Source organism: Paramisgurnus dabryanus, chromosome 11 (genome assembly GCF_030506205.2).
Source record: "Paramisgurnus dabryanus chromosome 11, PD_genome_1.1, whole genome shotgun sequence".
Classification (NCBI taxonomy): domain Eukaryota; kingdom Metazoa; phylum Chordata; class Actinopteri; order Cypriniformes; family Cobitidae; genus Paramisgurnus; species Paramisgurnus dabryanus.
The window spans coordinates 28,886,522-28,899,258 of record NC_133347.1 but is presented as its reverse complement, the minus strand read 5'-3'; the positions used below and the strand labels follow the sequence as shown (position 1 = coordinate 28,899,258).

The following is a 12,737-nucleotide window of genomic DNA, read 5'->3' as shown; positions in this document are numbered from 1 at the left end:
GAGGCGCTTTCATTGGTCGAGGCATTATCGGCGTTACCAAGATTTTGTGCGTCAATTGTTGTTACGAAGGGGGAGTGCAACGACGACAACTCGAACAGGTCGGTAGAAACGTTTCCTGGTACAAAAATTCTTTACACGTTGTTTATCTACAGTAAATATAGTGTATTTTAATGTCAAACACACTTACGGTCTTGAATATTCGATGTGTGTTTCCGTGCGGGAGGCTAATCGTCGCACTAGCATTACATTTCTTTTGCTAGATCGTTAGCTTTATCACTGTTAGCTAATGGAAGCTAACAGCTTTGACGAGCTCTTTCCTTATTTACGCACTGTTTGTCATGTTTTGGCTTAATACGTTTATGTTTTGCTTATTTAATTATGGCTGTAAACACATTCAGTAACGTGGTGAATGGATACGTTGTTAACTAGTTCATTTATCCCATTGAAACCATCTATTGTTAATTAGCACCCAAGCCATTACAGGAAGTGTTGAGTTCGTTTCAGATTAAGGTTGTGTCTCCAAATCATGCTAAAGTTGTCTCCAGTTATCATAAAACGAAAGATTTTAAGCATTACCTACGCAATTAAACGTAAAAAAAATGTATATGTATTTACCTTATGTTTGAGAGGTTTAACATGTTACATTGTTAAATGGGGGGTTGAGTTTCGGTCTAAACTGAAGGCAAACTGTTCTTAACCATGTTTGATTATATTCCCAATTCTTTTAAACATTTGTTCATACAATACTTGTATTTTACCTTAGGCTTGCATCAGAACAAGAGAGAACTGTTCATATCCACTCGCTGTGTAGAGATAATGGATCCTGAAAACGATTCACATGACGAGGAGACTTTTGGCAGGGAGAGTAATGGTAAGTCCAATCCAGGGTCGCGCGATATATCGCAAACATCAACATACACATCGCAGTACGTTGCAATACATTATTTATTTTCATAATTCAAAAGACTGTGTATAGTCAAAGTTTTAGCAAAGAGACTGGCACACTTATGTTAGTGTTTGTTTATTTTCTGACCTTTGGAAGGTGGTCAACGATCAGGAAGAATGTGAAGCATGTGTTTTTGTATAATTTTCGGTTTTAAAATATATTTTAATAAAGTTTAAGGCTGATTATACAAACATAAAGCATTATGGTATTGCATGTCGTATATATCACAATATTTAGCAAGTTATTGCATTTCGCATTTTTACTTCAATATTGTGCAGTCCTAGTTCCAATAAATTTAAAATGAACATCAAAATTAATCAAATGTATTTTTTTTCTTTGTTGCATGCTTTTTGTCAAAGTTTATAATGGCATGTTAAATCAAAGTAAATACTTTGACTGCATCCTAAAGCTCTTAAAAGGCAGCATATCAAGGCACGTCCACTTCTAATGTCAAGTAGCGCTGCATGACAGTCCTGGAAAAAAAATGATCGTAATCGTGATAAAAGTGTATGCGATATCTATACCGCAGAGGGTTGAGATAACTTGAATAGATTTTTTTACGTCTATCATTTGTGTGTTGCATGCTCAGATTGTCCAAATTAGACCAATCAGAAGGGGCATTACGAATTCCCCGCCAAGTAGGCGCAAGGGTGAACCTAGTGGCTCAAAGCAGAGAGCACAAAATAAATATGACAGGAGTAGAGGAAAACAACAGCCTAAAGGTGTGCCTAAAAAGAATGATACATCTGAAATAGAGGTCCACCGATTTATCGTCCGGGCCGATTTTTGGCGTATTTAAAAAAATCGGCTTTGGCTGGTTTTGCTGCAAAATAAGGCAGATTAATAGACAGACGCATCTGAGTGCACCTAAGCGTTGTTATAGAACTCGTGACGCTGCCTCTTGCTGCAAGCAGAACGCTCCCGTGTGTGTGAGACTCTGCAGCCGTGCCAGCTTTACACCCTATTCAGACAGCCAACGACCAGCAGTTGCAGAGTGACGTGATCTCATTCATTTAAATGGAAACCAGGTGACTTCCGGCGACACGAGTGAAAGTGACCTTTGGCGACCGTATGGGCGTGTCCAGCGACGCGAGAAAGTTAAGAAAAGTTTAACTTTATGCAAATGTCAAGCGAATTTCCGGAGCGACTACCAATGAGAACGAAGCAGTGGAGTTCACATCATCCTTCTCTCGTCAGTTACTGGCGTGGATGGTACTCATTTGTTTATGACAAGCAGATTTAGAAACGCCTCATTGAAAGAGATGAGCGACACACAGCGATAACGTCGCTGGCTGTCTGAACGAGGGGTTAGTAAACAAGGGCGGGATCGCGTGAATTTAGCAGCCAGTACGACAGCGCAACGGGCTTATGTCTCGCGGTGCACTGTCTGTGCAAAGATTAGGCTCATTTCATGTGATTAATGAGTGATAATCTTTGTTTGCGTGAGCAGAGCCGCACGCGCACACTTTCTGTCTTTAAACTGTCTCTCTGCTTTCTCCCTCACGCATGTTACACAAAACAAAACTGAAACGATTTCGAAAGGTCGGAAGACCAAATCATATCCACAGAGGAAATGTTTTTCGTGTTGTTACAGTAACACTTTATTTACAGTTTTGCGTTGCTCAGCCTGGATTAGCATACAGCGCGTCCGATTCGCGAACTGACTCCTTTGAACGGATTCGTTTGAATGAACGGTTGAAACAACAGATCTGTCCCAACACTAAACTCACAAGACGTCACTGTCAGCACAATCAGTCACTTATAGCGCCTCAGAAATGAGAATGTAAATGTGTTTAGAAAGATTTGCCGTAAATAACAGTCTCAACTAAAAAACAGACATTTACTATGTTAACTTTATGATGAATAAATAATTTATCAGGTCTACCAAATAAGGATTTTATCCTACAAAGCAAAAAAAGCCATGGTAAAAAACTGATCAAAGATGATGACAGCAGAATGTCAGGTAATATCTGTGTCTGATAAATGCATGGTGCAGAGGAGGTTAACTCTTCAGAAAGTCCAGTCATAATTTTTTTAAATACTTTGGCTTAAATAGTGACATTTTTACATTTAAAATATCTGCCAATGATGAGGACATTTTGTAAATATAGAAAATCGGCCAAACACATCTGCCATCGGCAGCCCTGATATCTAAATATCGGCATCGGCCAGAGAAAAAAACATATCGGTCGACCTCTAATCTGAAATCTAATCTGTTTTTTTTGTCTGATTTAATTACATCAGAAGAATATGTATTTCCTGTTTACTTCAGTATGATAATTACATATTTAAATGATAAAATAGCATTTCCATTAATTCCATTACGCTGCTTATAAAGTCTGTCCATGCCTCCGAAGTTAAGCCTCATGAGGCAACAAGTCAACCTTCATTTTTTTCTCCATCTACAATTGAACACAGTATACTTACAAAGTTTACTTTATTTAACACAGGCATTGGACACATTCGCGTTGCGACAAATTGCAATGCCTATCATGGCCAGCATGTTACATACCTCTGTACGTGTGGTCACAAAAATACAGTACTGTGCAAAAGTCTTATGCTGAGTTTACACCAAACGCGGTTTGGGCGTCAAAATCGCGTCTACCGCGCATGGTTTGCCGCTTGAACAATTTGGATGCATTCGCGCGTGTAGAGCAGAGTAGACGCGTGTAAAAAGCAAGCATTTGACGCGCGTCCGAAGCAAAATCCGCTTCTTGTGGGAGGGGCAACTGCTGTGCGAGTGTCTGTTTGCAAGATGACTGATGTTACTTGTGCATTTATCAAGAGAGTTACCAGTTTTGTATTGGGTAACCTTACTATGGGGAAAAATAAACGGCGCGGGTAGATAAACGTCACGTGACTCAAAAGTGAAGCGTGTATTACAACTTACCAAGTTGCCCAAGGTCCTTACTGACACTCTTCCAAGCGAGGTCCTTTTTATTCCTGTCTCCTCTATAGAAATAACAACTTGTGTCATATAGCTTCGAGTGACTGCTTGAGTGAGTGACTCCGGGCGGGGCTGCCACCACAGCAGCAAGCAGGCTCCTGATTGGTTAACGCGGCGTGAAATTCCACCAAAGTTCAAATTTTTCAACTCGGGCGTCAGCCGCAAATTCGCGTGAACCGCAAGATGCACAAAAAGCACCATTCGCGCACAACGCTCAATTCGCGCCTTTCGCCCGAGCTTCACGCGCGAAAGAGGCGGAAACGCGTCTTCCGCGCCGAACGCCTCTTCCGCGCCGCGGGACCTCCTGACGCGCGTCAACGCGTCTTCACATTGACTTAACATTGAAATCACTCGCGCTTCACGCCCTTACCGCGGTTGGTGTAAATGCAGCATTAGGCCACCATTAGATTAGATGTTTTTGCAATGTTATAATGATTACACATCATCATTTTTCAGTTTCTTTATTAAAAAACAACCAGACAATCCATGACATGTGTATGTAGCATTTAAAACAGTATAAAAGTATAAGCTGAAGTGTCAAGTATTTAGGGTAAACTCCTCTTACACTTGAGCAATAGCAGGAAACTGCAAGATCTCTTAAACCTAAATGAGATTAAATCCTAATTTAAAAACGAATGACTTCAGCACTTTAGTCTTTTCAAAAAAGTTCAAGATGTGTTTAGTGCCAAGAGAGGTCACACTTAATACTGACAGAAAACATTTAGTTCTGTTTTTAATTTCCTGTATTTTAAAGCAACACTATGTAGTTTCCATGTAAAAATGACTTACAGCTCCCCCATGTGGTTGAAAAGCGCAACAGTGCCTGGTATCAGACACTCTTCTGCAGGCAGGGGGAGGGGCGGGGCTGTGTTTCCTACCCTCCACCGCCACTTTCAGAGTGTGCTTGTAGCAGCTAGGAGGCTGCTCAGGTTGCAGCAACAGTACAATTTGTCCAGTTAAAAGTTGTTCTATCACTGAAATAATTTTAGAGACATTATTTAAAGGTACAAAAACTACAAAGTGTTGCTTTAATAAAAGAGTGAAAAATAAATATGGATGACAACTAGGGATGCACCGATAGGATTTTTTTGGGCCGATACCGATTTAAACAGACAACTTCTGGCCGATACCGATGCCGAAACCGATATTAAACACTTGTATACAATACTATACAGTTGGTCTATTAGCTAGTTTATTTCTGCATCAAATTATTTTTACTGAACATGGATTGGATCTAATTAACATTCAACTGACCAACATAATAAGAGAGGCACAAATTAAGCTAAAACAAATATAATAAGACAGCATGACAACCTTCAAAGGTGGTTTTTGCTATTCAGTGTTTATTTTATTAACAACATTAGCTCATTTTTTACATATAATGGATTTCTTTATGCAGTTAATTAATAAACAATCGGTATCAGCCTTTCTCGTGCTATTGCCGATATGCCGATGGTTTCAAATTCATCAAAAATCGGCCGATAAATATCGGCGGCCGATACATCGGTGCATCACTAATGACAACAAAAGCTGATGGTGGTGGCCTAAGACTTCGGCACAGTACGCACATAAACAAAGTGTAGCTGAGTTCTAAGATCAGTCAACGTTTTTTGTTATGATTAAATACCCATTTTATATGGTCTTTAAGGTCTGCTGTACTTTCTCTTAAATAATGAGTTACAATTTATTTTTGGCTGTGATTATGGGCCACTCTTTTTCTTCTCAGGTAAGCGTTCTGCTGAGGATATGGATGAGGACAAACCCCATAAGCGCTCCAGAAACTCTGATGACATGGTGGAACTCAGAATTCTGCTACAGAGCAAAGTAAACTTTTTGAAATATTATAAAATGTTTGAGATTTTTCATCCGATACCATGATGCTAATTGACTGTGTCTCTCCAGAATGCTGGAGCAGTAATTGGAAAGGGTGGGAAGAACATTAAAGCTCTGCGCACAGATGTAAGTACATTGCCATTTAGCTTGCACGTACTGACATCTCATGTGTGTACAATGTGATAGGTGCAGCTTTTTTGACATGTCTGTAGTTTGAGAACCCAAAAGGTAACTTTAGACTCAATTTCCTTGTACAAAATAAATATAAGAGGCATTTGATTTTTCCCAGTACAGTTGTATATGAGTCTTCTATTATGCATATGTTGAAACCTATACGAAATGTACCAATCATTGATGCAGGCTAACATCATAATCTCTGTACCTCTCCTGTCCTCCAATCGCCTCCAACATTGAAAATTATAAACAAAAATCAAACTGAAAGTTTTTTCCAATTAAAAAGTGTATTCCTCTTCCACTCCCTCTCCCCTTTTCCTTGTTTTTATTTTTCTGTTCATTTTTGGCCAATTCCCATATTCCGGATCGACTCATACCGCCTACCTGCGTTGCCGTCTGACCTCCTGACTCCCTGGTTGGCCACACCCATTATCGCGCCCTTCCTAATGGGCGGCTTACTTCATTGACATCCGTGTGCTTGATTGCTCTGGGCGCTTGGCCCCGCCCCCTGCAGTACAATGCCACTGTGTCAGTCCCAGACAGCAGTGGGCCCGAGCGGTACGTGCCACTCAGATACTCCAAACCTCCAAGTCATATCAGCTCTATTACTGCCAATGTCAGAACTGTGTTAACTTCCTTAATGTACAAAATACTCCCTTACTGCCATAAAACATGAGTTTTACTCTTTTGAAGAACTATTATTATGCTGTGTGAAAATGCCTTTTCTGTCATATAAAAAAGCTCTTTCCCACCTGTCTCCCTTTTCGTCCACATTAAAAGAAAAATACATTATTTATTGTAGATTTAAAGGCAAGTACTTCCATATAAAAGTTTTTTGGTTACACAAGGATGAGTTTAGCTATTGAGGGTTAAAGGGCAGCAGAAATGTACATTTTCTCCTTTTCCCGCTGTGTTTTACTGTGGTGTTTTACTTATCCTGGTACGTCAGGATGATAGCCACTCCTTTTTGCTCCACTGCCCCCAGTCTGCTCTTCTGTTTTTGCTTTTTCTATCTTTTCTAATGGATTTGGAAGTTACGCTTCATTCCTGTTTTCTCTCTGCAGTTATTCCCCCCACTTTTATCAGTTTTAAATCTCTCTGTCTCACTGCATATCTGACCTTCCCTGTACTTTTACGTTTCAGCAGCGGAAAGGAGCTTTGTTTTTCTTATGTTCTCCACTTCTCTTTTACATAAAGGAGTGCACGCTTACATTTGGCACTCATTGTGTCCTCTTTACTTGCATTTAGATGTATTAAAAGAATGAATTTTTACATTCAGGCTGGTTGTTTGTCTAATATTGGCTCTCTTGTGTGTTCTCGTGAAATGCAATTCATTGCTTTAACAGAATCCTCAGTGTCAATGCTGATATTCCCACGGTTGCAGAAATATTGCTGAGGATCATACCTACTCTGGAAGAGGTAAGTTTTTCTCATTTGAAATATAAGATTGTAGCACAGGTTTTGTGTATTGTGCTTTTCCAGAACTTATTTTGAAGAAATTAAATTAAATTATATTTTTTAGAAAATTTGTTAGTTAAGGTGGTAGGGTTGGGCGGGCCAGGGGGCATGGCAATCAAAGGGGCGGGGTTTACGCATCATAATGAAAAATAAAATATTTTTATTTAAAACACTCAAATAAAACTTTATTTTGAAGAAACTATGACAAAAATGAACACATACTAGATTATTAATGAATTAAATGTTTTTACCTTTAATGGTAATAGCTGTGTGATGAAGTGAAACTAAAGGGTTAATAAACACAAACTTAAGCAGATGCTGGGATTATTGTAAACGCTGGTGTTTTTGACAGTGTTGTCGTGTGTACTTAATTTTTACTAAACTTTTTAGCGTTTTATTACATCATTGCAGTGTAAACGTAGTCTAAATGTCTCTTCTGGTTTTGTTATATGGAGCAGTATCAGCATCACAGGGGTGTAGATTTTGACTGTGAACTGAGGCTGCTCATCCACCAGAGTCTAGCCGGAAGCATCATTGGTGTCAAGGGAGCGAAGATTAAAGAACTTCGTGAGGTAAGTGGACAAGGATTTTTTTTCTGCACTGATTAAAATGAAAAGATTTTCATGTAGAAATTGTTCAACTGTTTCAGAGCACCCAGACCACCATCAAACTCTTCCAGGAGTGCTGTCCTCAGTCGACTGACCGTGTGGTGCTCATTGGGGGGAAAGCAGAGCGTGTGGTGGAGTGCATTAAGACCATGCTAGAGCTTATTGTAGAGGTCGGTTTTAGCAACATCATCATATTCAGTCATCTTTATAGACAGGTCTCTTACTTGCTTTGTTTTTTCTAGGCTCCCATTAAAGGTCGTGCTCAGCCGTATGACCCCAACTTTTACGACGAGACGTATGACTACGGCGGCTTCACCACCATGTACGAAGAACGAGGGCGTCGGCCTGGTGGAGGCTTTGGCTCAAGAGGACGTGGCGGCGGAGGTGGATTTGACCGTATGCCCCATAGCGGAGGGCGCGGGGGCCACCACATGGCACCAAATAGGAGAGACTATGATGACATGAGCCCACGCCGGGGCCCCCCTCCACCTCAGAGAGGAGGAGGGAGAGGAGGGGGCCGTCCTCCTCGAAATATGCCTATGGGAGCACCCCACCACAGAAGAAGGTGAGCCACTTTGTCCAGCAGATGTTACAGTATGAACATTTATCATTGTTTTAGTGGTGTTTGCTGCGAAAGGCAATGTCACGTTTCTCATATTTAAGGGTAGGGTTACTTTTCCGAACAATTGGATCGCAGTAACAATTTATATCTAAATGACATAATGGTCTTTCCTTGTACTCTTTCTTCAGAAGATTTTACGAAAATATGACAATACTTAATATATTTATTTTCCATACCTTGTTTTTATGACTACTTAATTTGTAATGTGTAAGTTTTGATTTCATAAAAGTTAAAAATAATAATTTTTGTTACAATAATTTATTGTTTGCTTCAGAAGACATTTGTTAACCCTCTGGAACAATGTGGATTACTTTTATGATGGATGGATGTAGTTTTTGGTCCTTTTTGGGTTGCATATAATAAGGACATGCAGTGATTGCATATTTAAAACAACCTTTTTGGTGTTCACAGAAAGAAAGAAATGTACATTTAGGTTGGCTTGAGGGTGAATACATTAAATTTTATTTTGTGGGAGAACTATTCCTTTGTGTGTAGTTGTCATGATTTTGGACAATGATATATTAATTCTGTGTGTCTGTTTACAGTGATGATCAGTACTCATATAGCTCACATCGTGGACACATGGAGGAGAGACGACAGTATGTGTTTTTTTTTCCCCCTAATGTTTATGTTTTTTTTTTTTTTTTACAAAGGCAGAGAGTTATTGCCTCTTGCATTTGCTCGATTTCTGTTCGATTGATTACGTCAATGATATTGTATCTGTTTTTAGATGTCCCAATGCATGAGTATTGTCTGTAAACAACCTGAATTTCTTCTCATTGCTCTATTTGCTTAAAGAGGACATTTCACAAGACATTTTTAAGATGTACTATAAATCTTTGGTGTCTCCAGGGTTCATATTTAAAGTTCTAGCTCTATATATCATATAGATAATTTATAATAGCAAGTTAAAATTGACACTTTGTAGGTGTGAGCAAAAATCTACCGTTTTGGGTGTGTCCTTTAAAATGCAAATGAGTTGATCTCTGCATTAAATGGCAGGGCCGTGGTTGGATAGTGCAGATTAAGGGCGGTATTATCCCCTTATGACATCACAAGGGGAGCCAAATTTCTATATCTTTTTAATGTTTTTTAGGTTTATAGAAGCACTGGGGACCCAATTATAGCAGTTAAACTTGAAAAAGCCAGATTTTCGTGATAGTCACCTTTAAAAAAATCAGTAAAAGTTAGCTGCAGTCTTACACAAAATGAATTCTTAGCCATTAGCCATTGCATTTAATAATTTGCTTTTTCACTCATTGTTTTTTTAATATTTTTAAGTGGTGAGAGAAGAGGACGCAGTGATCGTTATGGAGGCAGCATGGTTAGTATACATTATGTCCTGCTGTAAAATTAGTTTGTTATGAAGTTGTTTACTTACAAAAATATGGTTTTAGTTTCCAGGCATTTAAAAAAAAAAACCTTTGTTTTAATTCTCATCCTTATGTTTTGTTTTCTCTTGCATTGCAGAATGATGGAGGATATGGTAAGATCTTTATTTTTATTATTTATTAATAAGTAGTAAACTATTATTATTATTATTATTATTGTTATTATTATTATTATTATTATTATTATTATTGTACTTGTGGCCTGTGTTTAAATCTGCTCGTGGTATGTTTTGGTTAAATTTTTGAATGACAAATGTCTTGCTTTTTTGTATCAGACAATAATTCATCTTGGGATTCCTATCAGTCTGGTGGTAAGTTTTCTTCCCTATATTAAAATCATGAGCCTGCTGACATTTTGATTATTAACCCTTGTGGGTGGTTCCCATTCATTACCCTTTCGGGTTGTTTGTGTACAAAAAAGCCACTGAATTAAACTGCTATAAACATTTATCAGATTCATTTTTTTTTTTCAACCTCAGTACTGATCAAACATATACCAAATGTTTACAAAATTTCGATGATTTTAACTCTTTAATTGCCAAGTTCATAAGTGGTGTCACTGATTTTGGCCTACTAAAGGGTTGCACAGGCCTACTAAAGGGTTAATGGTGCCACATGGTGATCAACAGTAAAAATGACCAATTTTACCTCTTAGCAAAAGGAAAAACCGTCAACAATCAAGAATGCATGATAATAAGGTGTCATGGCTCTGTAATCAAAAAATTTTGTTATAATGGTAGTCAATGGTGCAAAAAAGCCACAAACAACTAACTAGGGAGAAAAAAATAAAAACTGATGCTGCACAAAAACTAAAAATGCATCAAAGCCAATGTTTTTACCAATCTTTGACAAGCCCAAGACTGTGAAAAAGGTTACAAAAATCCAGTCCACAATCACTTTTTATATTGAAAATCAGTAATTTTATGTGGGGGTTTTTCATCAAATCAGTGACACCACTTTTGAACTTGGGAATTAAAGAGTTAAAATCAAGGACATTGGTAGTTTTGATCAGTACTGAGAGCGATTAACAGATTTATGAAAAAAAATTTGGAAAAAATATTAATCTGATACATTTATACAGCCATTGAATTATAATTGAATTCTTTATTTCATCTCATTTCATTTCATCCATAACATACATGAACGAAAAAGAAAAGAAACAGGAAGAAGAAGAAAATCTTATAATACCTGTCACTTATGTATGCACATTCAAAAATAAATTTGTGGCTTTTTTTGTACACGATAACAACCCGAAAGGGTAGTAAATTTGCCCACGGCATATTGTTGAGTGCATTTTCTCAAAATATGTGTAAATATAAGATTTGGCACCAAAAATCATTCAATTTTCTGAAACACAGAGAAAGTTGTGGCCAAATTAAGACAAAAATGGCCTCAACAACCCACAAGGGTTAAACTGTTAATCTCCTATTTGAATTTAAAGGTGGAAGAGGAAACTACAGCGATATGGGAGGTCCTGTTATCACCACACAAGTGACAATTCCTAAAGATGTAAGTATCTGGTTTACTTGTGTAGTAAATGAATCTCATAATGAGTAACATGCGTTTAACTCGTATTATTTCTGCGATTTTCAGCTGGCAGGATCGATCATCGGTAAAGGGGGTCAGAGGATCAAACAGATTCGTCATGAGTCTGGAGCATCAATCAAAATTGACGAGCCACTTCAAGGTTCAGAAGATCGCATCATCACCATCACAGGAACCCAAGACCAGATACAGAACGCCCAGTATCTGTTACAGAACAGGTATGTTATGAACCCCGTGTATTACATGCATAGGATTTTATGCAGTTCTGGCATACAGTAGCTAATACTAAAGTGACATCTCTCTTTCTTCTTCTACCAGTGCTCTACACCTGTTGGGACGCCAAAGCTAAACAGCCACCTTTCTCAGGATATCCATCCAATTGCAGCTCAAATCCTTGCCACCACGTGATGGCTTCTTCTTCTGTCAACTTTTTAGAAATCCCTCTTAGAATTATATGAGCTTGAACCCTCTGGTTATTCTTGTGGATTTGATTTCTTTTGATTTGTTTTTATATAACTTCATTTTATACGGGCCAACTTTCATGTACATCACACAACCACTTCGCATTGGATAAGTAAGCTGCTTTCAGATATTTTGTGGGAGTGTTGGGGGGTTAAGTTTTTTTTTTTCCAATTCTGAAATGTCCAGAATGTACGTTTTCGCATATGTACACCCCAGAGTTTGTATTGCGTTTAGCGTTGAGTAAGGTAAGAAATGACATGTAAATATCCAACACAGCTATGGAAAATTGATTTATATGGACATGAATATATATCTTCAGAGTCTCTCCTCCATGTGTGTGTGCTGTTTGTTTTTTCTCCTCAGAAATACAAATATTTTTACCACATGCTGAAAACTTTCAGTACTTTTTTTTTTTTGTAAGGTTTATTGATCTGTGTTCTGGGATTTTAATCTAGTCTTCAAGATATTCACTCTACCTCTGGTTTTACTGTAGGTCTGCCTCCCCACAAACATCAGATTTTTAACCAACAGTGGTTTTCCAGTTGAACTTTTAGACCAGTTTGTGTCAGACAACACCCTACCTTTGTTCATTTTATTTTTCTTTTTTTACTCAAATTGTCTATAAAGTTCTTCAACCAGACACATTTGTAGAGTTTGTCATTGTCTGAAATAAAGAAAATGCCATTTTTTCAGTGTGGTCTGATAGTGCCCTGTCCACATCGTATCAAAATCTTAATATGTAATGCATTTT

The 12,737-nt window shown here is 38.1% G+C and overlaps 1 protein-coding gene across 3 annotated transcripts; it reads left to right on the top strand.

Moving 5' to 3' along the window:
- The first annotated feature begins 50 nt into the window (after window positions 1-50).
- hnrnpk (heterogeneous nuclear ribonucleoprotein K) lies at window positions 51-12,678 on the top strand. Of its 3 annotated transcripts, none has more exons than XM_065247717.2 (16): window positions 51-98; window positions 764-871; window positions 5,620-5,717; window positions 5,796-5,852; window positions 6,415-6,458; window positions 7,247-7,319; window positions 7,817-7,930; window positions 8,008-8,136; window positions 8,209-8,531; window positions 9,134-9,187; window positions 9,870-9,912; window positions 10,059-10,074; window positions 10,255-10,290; window positions 11,421-11,488; window positions 11,573-11,742; window positions 11,843-12,678. In XM_065247717.2, exons 2-16 carry the CDS (start codon window positions 817-819, stop codon window positions 11,871-11,873), a joined length of 1,311 nt encoding a protein of 436 aa, XP_065103789.1. In that variant the 5' UTR covers window positions 51-98; window positions 764-816; the 3' UTR covers window positions 11,874-12,678. The 3 variants fall into 3 exon arrangements, with proteins under 3 accessions (XP_065103789.1, XP_065103787.1, XP_065103788.1); XM_065247715.2 differs by having other exon boundaries at window positions 7,814-7,930; XM_065247716.1 differs by having other exon boundaries at window positions 94-118; window positions 7,814-7,930.
- Window positions 12,679-12,737: the final 59 nt, after the last annotated feature.